The sequence below is a fragment of the Bombina bombina genome, chromosome 2, assembly GCF_027579735.1.
Source record: "Bombina bombina isolate aBomBom1 chromosome 2, aBomBom1.pri, whole genome shotgun sequence".
Classification (NCBI taxonomy): domain Eukaryota; kingdom Metazoa; phylum Chordata; class Amphibia; order Anura; family Bombinatoridae; genus Bombina; species Bombina bombina.
The window spans coordinates 738,086,970-738,098,230 of record NC_069500.1 but is presented as its reverse complement, the minus strand read 5'-3'; the positions used below and the strand labels follow the sequence as shown (position 1 = coordinate 738,098,230).

At 37.1% G+C, this 11,261-nt stretch overlaps 1 protein-coding gene across 8 annotated transcripts; it reads left to right on the top strand.

The window, feature by feature from the left end:
- The first annotated feature begins 1,386 nt into the window (after positions 1-1,386).
- Positions 1,387-9,926, top strand: LOC128649489 (cold-inducible RNA-binding protein B). 8 transcript variants are annotated; one of them, XM_053702805.1, is made up of 8 exons: positions 1,387-1,518; positions 2,151-2,262; positions 2,340-2,446; positions 3,249-3,369; positions 3,679-3,772; positions 3,857-3,921; positions 9,093-9,173; positions 9,815-9,926. In XM_053702805.1, exons 2-7 carry the CDS (start codon positions 2,157-2,159, stop codon positions 9,095-9,097), a joined length of 498 nt encoding a protein of 165 aa, XP_053558780.1. In that variant the 5' UTR covers positions 1,387-1,518; positions 2,151-2,156; the 3' UTR covers positions 9,098-9,173; positions 9,815-9,926. The 8 variants fall into 8 exon arrangements, with proteins under 8 accessions (XP_053558780.1, XP_053558778.1, XP_053558777.1 ...); XM_053702803.1 differs by having other exon boundaries at positions 3,854-3,921; XM_053702802.1 differs by lacking the exons at positions 9,093-9,173; positions 9,815-9,926 and adding an exon at positions 4,128-4,775.
- Positions 9,927-11,261: the final 1,335 nt, after the last annotated feature.

Here is an 11,261-nt window from a genome sequence, read left to right as displayed (position 1 = left end):
AGTCACAGCCCGGCCTGACCGCGCCATAAGACTAAGTGCAGCTCGCTCCTGCTGTAATATAATGTTATATAATTCTGCACTATGTGCAGAATTATATAACATTATTTTGAAGGTTTACTGACACTTTAATATTCTTTGCTGAAAAGCATATCTGGATAGGCTCAGTAGCTGCTGATTGGTTGCTGCACATAGAAGCTTCATGTGATTGGCTCACCCATGTGCATTGCTTTTTCTTCAACTAAGGATATCTAAAAAATGAAACAAAATAAATAAAAGTAAATTGGATTGTTGTTTAAATTTTTATTATCTATCTGAATCATGAAAGAAAAATGTTGGGTTTAGTGTCCCTTTAAAGGCTGTGTGGATTTTTGCCTGTCCCTTTAAGACTGTGTGACAAGGCCCTTTAAGGCTGTTATGTGGGAACTGACTAAACTGTTACAATTCAATGTTTAAAAAGCTGCAGAAATCTATAAAAACATGGCTGAGGGTTTGATACAATATATCCATGTAGGTGAGCAGGGCTGGCTGGGGAAAGTCTATGGGGAAAACAGGGACTTTACACCCCAAAATATGGCTCCCTATTTTGTTCCTGGAGACACAAACGCTGCAGTATTGTCAGTAGTCCTTATCGGAACCCGTATACCAATGTTTGAAGTAAAATAATGCGATGTGGCCGAATAAATTAATTTTTTTACCTTTTTTTTTATAAAAAAAAAGCCAGGTATAGCAACCCTTTACTTTCAATATATAGTTTTATGTTCACCTTTTTAGCACCCCATTTTATTGTCTAAAACTATACTTTGCTGAAAATATTTCACGATTTAAAGCTATTTAAACACGGAACGCTGTGATTTCTGAGAAAAACGTGGGGTGTAAATAATTGTGTGTTAAGTGCACATAATCATGGACGCCATTTTAGTACATCATCGATTGACACTGAAGCTGCCTCAATATAATTAGCACTCTAGTTACCCGTTGAGACATATATTTGGATAAGGGCATCTAGTTATGTAATGTATCGGTATATTAGATTTACATTTCGGCGGCAATTTCCCCGCTCTTTTTCTTCCTTTTTCGATATCTAAGATGGCGCATTGGCGCCAGAAAATCGTTAACTCTTTTGTATAGAAGAAACAACCTCAATCCCACCTACCACCGTGCGCTGTGTTTCAGGTTAGCTAAGTACCGCCCTTCCTTTTTCGCGCGGATTTATCCATCGCTCCTCTATGGGGTGATGTACACTATTCTAAAGGTAACGCTTTACATTTATTAAAAGATAACCATGGCCAGTTTTAGTTTGCTAAACGCTTTAACTGGACTTTCCATAACGCTCGTGACAGTGCAAGAATTCAAACGCCCCTTAAAGTAACTGAATAGAATGGTACACCCTCCCTTACCGCAGTCTTTCTGAATTACGTATTATATGGGCGTGGCAGAACTGTGTATATAAGGTCGTGCTCAGTTCTTGTTGCGCAGTCTGTATTCTTGTTTTCTGTTCGTTGAGATACCGGATTAAAGGTAAGGTTTCAAGGTGCAATGTCGGGGAAACGGGCTCTAGATTTGTATTTTTTTTATTTATTGTGTTTTCCCTGTTATCTAATTATATGGAGATGGTTCCATTGTACTAAATATTTCAAATTAGCACCGTGGGTATTAGCTTGTCCGCATGGAAATAAACGTCGTGGATGAATGTGTAGATCTAATTATAATCACTGGCATAATGGGCCAAATAGTAGGACATTTACATGCTCGAATTATAGGGTTATATTATCGATTACTGTTTTTAACTGGCAAAGTGGTTAAAACTGAACGTTCCGCTCGGGACCGATGGTTTACTAACTGGCCCCAAGCTTGCACCCGCGGCGGATCCAATCGGCAGCTTTGTGTAACTAGGTCTGCTGATTGGATCAGCAACAAACCGCGGATACTAAGCGGAACATCTACTGTGTTGTAATCTCTTTGCGGGGTTAAATACAGACCAAGGTCGACATTTAAAAAGCTATGACTTCAGTGGCCTTAGCTTTGGGAAACGAGTCACTGAATTTTTCAAAATGGCGGATACTGTATAGTAGGGCGTTACCACCACGTGGTGACGCCATTTTCTGTTCTTGACAACTTAAAAGTAATCGCATTCTCTTAATTCTTTGTAGTTCGACATGTCTGCTTCTGATGAAGGAAAACTTTTTATTGGTGGTCTGAGCTTTGACACCAACGAACAAAACTTGGAGACAGTGTTTTGCAAATACGGAGAAATCCAAGAGGGTAAGTCGGCTATAAATATACAGCCTCATTTTGACTGCTTGCCAAAATGTTTGGCTTAATGAATTCTCTCCCTCTAGTGGTGGTCGTTAAGGATCGTGAGACTAAGAGATCAAGAGGGTTTGGCTTTGTTACCTTTCAAAATCCAGAGGATGCTAAAGATGCCATGGCGGCAATGAATGGCAAGGTAAGCAGACTGCTTATTTTCATATGCAAGTAGTTTGTGTTCATGCATACTTTATTGATTTACTTCCATTTTTATATTTATAACTCAAGACATGCTACTAAATCTGCTAGGTCCACTTTAAAAGTAGCTTCCGAAACGTATCATTTGGTGGAAATTATTAATAGTGTATTCAAATCAACATCCATGTTTAAAGGGACTATCAAGCCTTTATTACCCATTTCCCAACTTTGCACAATGAACATTGTTCTATTATACTTTATAACCTTTAAACCTCTAAATGTCTTGTTTCTAAACCACTACAGACAGCCACTTATCACAAAAGGATACTGCTAGCTCATGTGAGCCATATAGATAGTAACATTGTGCTCAGTAGACACAATGAGAAGTCAAGGGCTTTCAACTTCAAGACCTCTATGGTCATGCTTGTTAGGATTTCATAAATTTAATCTGGAACATAGCTTGATGTAGATAGTATATTAAATGTGTTTGAAGGAATTTCTAATAGTTCAGAATTAGTGAAATTTGATTAGAAAATCAGGGATTTGCTAGTTTATAGAAACTGAAATATTTTTATGTCCCTCTATAAAAATGCCTTATTTCCATCGAACGTTATCACTAGTGGCGCTGCATTTGTTTAATCCCCACTAAAGATGTTAACGGTAAACCATCCCTGTAATGCTTTGCTGGTGATACATGTAACTATTAAAATAGCCTTCCATTGGGAGAAAAAACACCTAATTGGAAGGGTTTTCAGATCTTGGTTTGAGTGATTCAGTACTGCTATGTCTGGTTTTCTTTATAGTCTGTTGATGGACGTCAGATCCGTGTTGATCAGGCAGGCAAGTCTTCTGGAGACAGAAGGGGAGGTTACCGAGGAGGTTCATCTGGTGGCAGAGGATTCTTCCGTGGAGGCAGAGGTCGTGGTTAGTCGTTGGCATATTGTCTCTCCCAAAATGTTTTGTTTATTTTACCTGCAAATTTATACTGCAATGCCTTGCCATTAACCCTTTCTTTTTAGTTTTTGAATTGTAAAGCGAACATGGATAAGAGGGGTTGAGTTAGCTGCTCCTGGTAGTTTAGCTATGTAATGATTATTTTTTTTTTTTTTTTAAGTAGCCCTTTTTAGGAATATGCACAGATCTCAACCTGTTTTATGGCCCTTTAACTGTTCCCTTTTGTCTAATGGGTTGTATGTGTAAATCATATTCTAAATATATATTTTATTTTTTAAGGTGGTGGAGACAGAGGTTATGGTGGCAGATTTGACAGTGGCAGCAGAAGTGGAGGATATGGTGGCAGCAGCGGCTCAAGGGATTATTATGGAAGGTAGTGTTTGTTTTTGTTTTGTTTTTTCCACCTTTCCCTCATATCATGTCATTCCTATATCAATTTTTTTTTTTTTTTAAGTAGCAGGAGTCAAGGAGGCTATGGTGACCGATCTGGAGGATCCTACAGAGACAGCTATGACAGTTATAGTAAGTATCGAGTTGGGTATAGTTAGCACTATAGGGAAGATGAAATTGGGTGTGGTTCTTACTGCCAATGTGGACAATATTCATTAGTCGCTATAATGCATGTGTAGGCTGTCAGAAGTTGCTAGCTATCTGAAGTTATGGGAGGAGGGACTTTGTAGGGAAATGGTGGAAATATATGTTCAACTGTGCCTGCTTCTTGTCCTCAGCAAACGAGTAAAATCCATTCCTGACTCAAGATCGTCCTTCCATTGGCTGTATTTATAAAGATTTTTGGAGCTTCGCAGAAACATTATGTAGTACATCTCCTTGTGTTCATTTTTTTTTTTTTTTTAAACTGTCTCGCTTAAGCCTGACACTGACCTGTAATGACAATTTTTATTTTTCCTTTCATACTGTCTTGGTGTGATCATAACATGTCACATCCTGTTCTAAAATTGGGGAATACTCCATGTTCTATGTAAAGTGCATTGTAGGGGAGCTGGATCCCTTTCCCACATGGGTACTGTTCAAGCTTTGAAGCATGAGTCAGACCTGTTCGTGCTCATGTATCTATACAAGCACTCAACTTTGTTCATGTATATAGACTTTGGGGTCAGCAGCCCTGTTTCTTTTGAATGATTCTTTAGTATATCAAAGTGGGGTACAGCTCAGGTGCACTGTATATAGTGGCTAGCCTCCTTGGTATATCTAAAGAATTTCCTGTTCAGAAAATGAAGTTCTTGAAAATGTTTATAATTTTTGTATTTTTTTTTTTTTTAACTTTAAAATTGAGAATGTATGAAGTGTTTAAGGATCTCTTGTATTATACTTTCCTTTGGCTTCACGAAGCCTATTAAAAGACCATCTGAAAAGAACTGCGCTGTTGACATTTACCTTTTGCACAACACAATGGTATAGGGAGGGGTCAAGTAAAATTTTAATGACGTGTCTAGTAGGTTGGGTCTCTTAATTTCTAGGACCACAAGGGTATGAACAATCAGTTGGTATAGAACAGGGGTCAGCAACCTTGCCTTAAGTTTTAGAACTTCATTTCCCATGATGCTTAAAGTGAATGTAAATTTTGATGCTAAAGTTACAGTTTTTAAAAAATAAATTAAAAAAGGGGCACTCTGATCAATTTACATTTCACTCATATGAAAATACAATATTTTTTTAACTTGACAGCTGCTCCAGCTCCCCCCCAGTTGTTGCAAAGCCATTTATGCCACCTGGATCGGTCATCCTATTATGGCTTTCCCCCCGGGGAATCAGTGTCTGATTCAAAGCCGTGATTGGAGGAAGCCAGATTCCTCATTTTAGACACGGGAAGAGGCTTTGCGGTGGAGGAAGCTGGACCAGCTGTCAAGTTTAAAAGGTTATTTATTTTTAATTGAAGTTTTGAAAACCAGACACTTAAGCATCAAAATTTACATTCACTTTAAGTGTTTAACCTGCCTAAGCATCATGGGAAATGTAGTTCTTAAACATCTGGAGAGCCAAGGTTGCTGACCCTTGGTATAGAACATATTAATAAAATGTAAGGTCTAGAACTTTGTAAATGTTTTCCAGATTGTCTAAAACCACCAACTGTTCTAATCTATCAATGGTGAGCTTAAAGGGACACGGCCCAAATTTTCTTTCATGATTCAGAGCATGTAATTTTCTAATTTACTCCTATCACATTTTCCTTATCTTTATTTGTAAAAGCAAGAATGTTAAGTTTAGATGCCGGCCCATTTTGGTAAACAATCTGGGCTCTTGCTGATTGGTGGAACAGCAGCTATGGGGCCTATTTAGATATGCCTTCAACAAAGATTTCAAGAGAATGAAGCAAACTAGGTAATAGAAGTAATTTGGAAAGCTGTTTTAAAATGACATGCTTTCTAAATTCTGAAATAGTGTTTCATGTCTAAATTAGACCTGTCAAAACTACTAAAGTAGCTTTGATAAAGCATATCTAATGTAGAAGTATTCTGCTGCCTTTAAAAAGGATACTAAACATGCAATTTTAGGCAAATTTCTAATTTACACTTTTTATTTTTTGCCATCTTTATTTTAAAAAAAGGCATCTAAGCTAAGGAGCGAGACAATTTTAGGTTCCGAACTTGGACTGCACTTATTGGTGCTGTCCAATCAGCAAGCACAACATAGGTTGTGAACCAAAAATGGGCCAGCTTTTAAAATTGCATTCTTGCTTTTCACGTAAAGAAACCAAAAGAATAAAGAAAATTGATAATAGGAGTAAATTAGAAAGTTGATTAAAATTGCATGCTATCAAAAGAAGAAAATGGGTTCAGTGTCCCTTTAACTAATTTGGCTAGACTGGTTCTTAAAGAGATAGAATAGTAAAAATTAAACTTAACGAATTCATAGAGCGTCATTTTAAGACTCTTTTAAATTCACTTCTATTTTCAAATGTGCTTCGTTCTTAGTATCCCTAGTTGAAAAATATGCACATATCATACACCAGTGGGAGCTGCTGCTAATTGGTGCCTGCACACTTGTCTCTTGATTTGGCTAACTAGATCTGTTAAGCTAGCTGCCAATAGTGCAACCCTGTTACTTCAGCAGTGGATAACATAATGAAGCAAACTTGATGATGATAGAAGTTAACTGGAAAGTAGTTAACATTTTGTTTTATCTGAATCATAAAAGATACTTTTTGGTTTTACTATCCCTTATTAACCTGTTACTGTATATGGGGGAGTCTAATGACTTGATCGTGTACTTCGGTAGATGATGAAAAGAATCCATATTGAGCCTATAAATTATGGGCCAGTTGTATAAAAAAAATGCAGTTCCCATTTCCTACTTTTGTGTGTATATAGTGAAATTTGGGTTGGAACAGAAAGCAAAATTGCCGGGTAAAGACGACACTGTGCTTGGCCCACTTTCCCTTTTGCAAATTCTGCAATAAAAAAAAAAAAAATTGGTTTATGCAAATGCAGCCTTTTAAAAGCAGTTTATTGTAAACAATATTACACCTCCCCTTTGGGATGTAGGACAAGTGCAATATGGTTTCTTATGGGGTAACAGATTTAACCATTTTGGTGGGTAGCTGGAAATTTTTTATTAAATAACAACTTATTTTGATAGTGTTAGGTTACCCTCTTAAAGGAACAAGTGTGAAAATGCATTTAAAGTGATGGGTAAATCCTAGTGATTTTGAAACTCTAGGATTTACCAGTACTGCAAATAAAAGGGACTAAGTCCTTAAAGGGACACTGAACCCAATTTATTTTCTTTTGTGATTCAGAGAGCATGCAACTTTCTAATTTACTCCTGTTATCAATTCTTTGTTCTCCTGCTATCTATTTGATAAAGAAGGCATCTAAGTTTTTTTTTTTTTTTTGGTTCATACCTTTTTGGACAGCAATTTTTTATTGGATGAATTTATCCACCAATCAGCAAGAACAATCCAGGTTGTTCACCAAAAATGGGCTGGCATCTAAACTTACATTATTGCATTTCAAATAAAGATATGAAGAAAATTTGATTAATAGGAGTAAATTAGAAAGTTGCTTAAATTCATGCTCTATCTGAATCAAGAGAACAAAATTGGATTCAGTGTCCCTTTAAGTAATGCTGGAAGTTCCTTTATTTGTATGCCGTGCTGAGCACCTCAGGTTACCCACTGCAGAACTCATTTTTTTTTTACTGAGGGGATATTGGCCAATAGCATGCTGGCTATCTAGCATAATGCAAGCTGGGCTGCATGGCTTTTGGCTAAGAGGTGGAAAAATCACCTCACTGAAAAATATTATTCTGCAAGTGGCCTGATGCGCTCACACGGCATACACTACAGGCAAAGGAACTTTCAGCATTAAAGTGATGGTAAACTCACTTTTGTTAATTTACATAGTATGAAAGAACTTAAAATACTAGCATCAATATGCATATATTTAAATTACACACACTCACTATAGCTATTGTTGTACCCATTTTTATGCACCTCTGTTCCCTGCTTCTATACTGCCTCTGTATCTGAATTTTTTATGCTTTAGTGTGACAGGCAGCTGTTACATCCAATAGAAGCTGGCACCATACACCCTATGTTACCTAATGCCAGCACGCTCCCGTGCTGGTAACTTCAAGCCGCATCTGTTTGAGGTAGAACTGCGCAAGTGCAGTTCACTACGCTCTGCGCTGCTTACTCGCAAAAAAAGCAAACACATGTGCCGATCTTGTCCCTGGAGCAAACAGTGAATCTCTACGGTGAAGCAGATTCACTGTTTAAGCAGCGCAAAGAGCTTAGTGAAGTTACCAGCACGGGAGCGTGCTGGCAGTAGGGTAACAGGGCGTATGGTGCAGCTCCTATTGGATGCAACAGCTGCCTGTCAAACGAAAGCATAAACATTTCAGATATGGAGGCAGTATAGAAGCAGGGAACAGAGGCGCATAAAAATGGGTATAACAATAGCTATAGTGTGTAATAAAAATACTAGAATAAATATGCATATATTTAAAAGTGCTTTCATACTACGTAAATTAACGTAAGTGAGTTTACCATCACTTTAAGTATTTTAGTGTCTTTGTTTCATGGATTTAATCAGTTTCAAAATTGCTAGGACTTACCATCACTTAAGACTATTTTGTTTAACCACCTATTTAAGAAACATGCAATTTTTTTTTTTTTTTAAGATCTTATTTCTTGGTAAATTGAGTTAATTTTTACACAAGGTTATGTAAAACAACTTGATCATATTTTGTAAAGTAGGTTTATTGCCTAGTGCTCAAGAAGTCTTAGCTTAGACAGTTTAAAATACTCACCTTCTGAGAATCGTCCGCTAGCATGCAGAAGCCGCAGTTTCCTTGGAGAAGTGAAGTGTTGTGCCTCCTGTGGAGCCTGAGAGGAAAGCTGCTCTTGGCTCGTTCATATGTCGCATTAGTCCGGTAACTTGAGGTAACTCTTTTGCTCATGTCCACATCCTCCTTCCTTGAGAATTTTTGTGCTAGTCTATAATTAGCTAGCATCACTTATGCTAGACGTGCCTGCTATATCCAGCAAAGTTTTTACTTATAGGGTAACACCCATGGCTCATACCTATGTCTAAAACTACCTGTGCTCTTCAAAATTTAGAAGATAACCATGAGGAGCAATAAGCATATATAGCAACACCCACTTTGATTTAAAATGATTTTTTTTTTCATTTTTTTTTTTTTTGGTTTATTAATTTAAATTTTTTTTTCAGGTTAAAAGAAGACTACTTGTGATGTGTTGAAATTCTGTCTCCTGTGTGGAACTCTGATTATCCTGCGTGGGCACATTAGGGGTCAGTACTTACTATAGCTGTAAACTGTATGGTGCAGTCTTTGTCCTTTTTAAAAAAGCCAAAATGATACAAACACTTGCGATTTGAAATATTTTATATTTCAATCTCAAGTCTTTCTAATATACTGTTCCCCTTTTTGTTATTGAGTCTTAAGGTTATGGGCTTTCAATTCTGAGAATTTGGAAGTACGCAGAGGTAGATTTCTCTACCTTAACCTTGCACATGTCCCTATTTGGTCTTTCATAGTACTATGTAAAATTAAGCTTTTTGGCCTCAAGTGGGTTCAGCTTTTATATTATTGTCCCCTCCCCCGACACTTTATAAAAACTAATCTGGACATTAGTCCACACACAGGCCTATTAACTGCAAATTATGCACTTTATACTGAGAGCCAATTAGGGAAAGGCCAGCAGAGGGTTAGCCTTGATTAGTCAATAGGCTGCATTTCAAGTTATGAGAATTGTTAAATGATTTTCAGAGCTAAATTATACTAAAAGGGCAAAATTAATTAAAACCTACTGCAAGTTTATGAATAACTAAACTTTGGGGGGGGGGGTTAACCAAAAGTTGAGGGATGAATAGTGATACTGGAGTTTTCTGCTGTGAACCTTTTTTTTTTTTTTTTTTTTTTTACTTTACAGATGCTGTGCAAGTGACAAGGTGCAAAGTGGAATGATGCACATAGAACATTTGATTGAATGCATTTTCCTATTTTTATTTTTTTTTCAATAAACTTTCTATTTCACATCACAATTGTGTGCAAATCTTTGATGTAAACATGACCAAGTTGCAAAACACTTGAATATCACAACAAATCTATGCTTATATCCAAACTTTTTGGGACCAGAAATGATTTTTATTTCAGAATTTATATCTTTGAAACGGGATAGCTTGGAGAGTGGATGGTTGGGGGGGGGGGGGACACCAAGTGTAAACAAAACCCTTTAAAGGGACGTACAACAAGTTGTGAGACAAAATATATGTACAGGTAGCCCTCCATTTACGTCGGGGTTATGTTCCAGAAGGAATGGTTGTAAATTGAAACCCAGCTTATAGTGTAAGTCAATGGGAAGTTAGGTGTTACGCCAATTTTAAGAGGGGCCTGAAATCTAATAATTTTTAAAGCTTTAAAATGAAGACTTTAAATACTAAACAGTATTATAAACCTAATAAAATCACACAACACAGAATATATAATTAAAATAAGTTAAATGAACAAACATTTGCTAAACAGTATTATAAACCTAATAAAATCTCACAACAGACTTTACTTGCATTTTTCTGCAAAAAGTTATTTCTTTGCATTCCAATCTGGACTGATTTAAAGACAGGAAGATCTTGTTCCTTTGCAAGCTGCTTGATAGGTCTGGTTAAACTGATTAATTTCAGCTTGCTTGGCTTGCATATCTTTGCTGCAACACAAGCTGACAGCTCCACCTACTGGCTATTTTAATAATGCACTGCTCAGTGCTTTTCAATAGCAGTCACATGACTGGAAAAAAAGGTTCTGAAACGTGCAAATTGAAGAGTTTTAAACAGAGGGCCACCTTCTTGCTTTACCTGCAAATTTATACTGCAGTGCCTCGCCATTAACCCTTTCTTAGAGCTTTACAATTCAGAAACTATTAACCTTTCTCTCCCCCCCCCCCCCAACACACACTTCCTATGGCTATATCTATTGTTTTGGTAGAATACAGAAGTGCGCAGGGATTATCTGCTGGAGCATGCCTTGAAGCTGTGAACTCAGGTGAAATACAATGCCTATGTCTAGACACTGATAAGAGGGGTGTGGATTTGGCTTCTCTAGACAGCATAGCTATAATTGATTTTGCTTAGTTTTGAAAATTGTTTTATAAAGGAAATTCTTGCCTGATAAATTTGTTTTTTTACAATACGATGAGTCCACAGATTTCATCCTTGTGGGATATCGTCTCCTGGTCAGCAGGAGGAGGCAAAGAGCGCCACAGCAGAGCTTTATATATATATATATATATATATATATATATATATATATAGAGCTCCTTCCCTTCCACTCCAGTCATTCGACCGAAGTAAGGAAAAGAAAGAAAAAGCCAAGGTGCAGAGGTG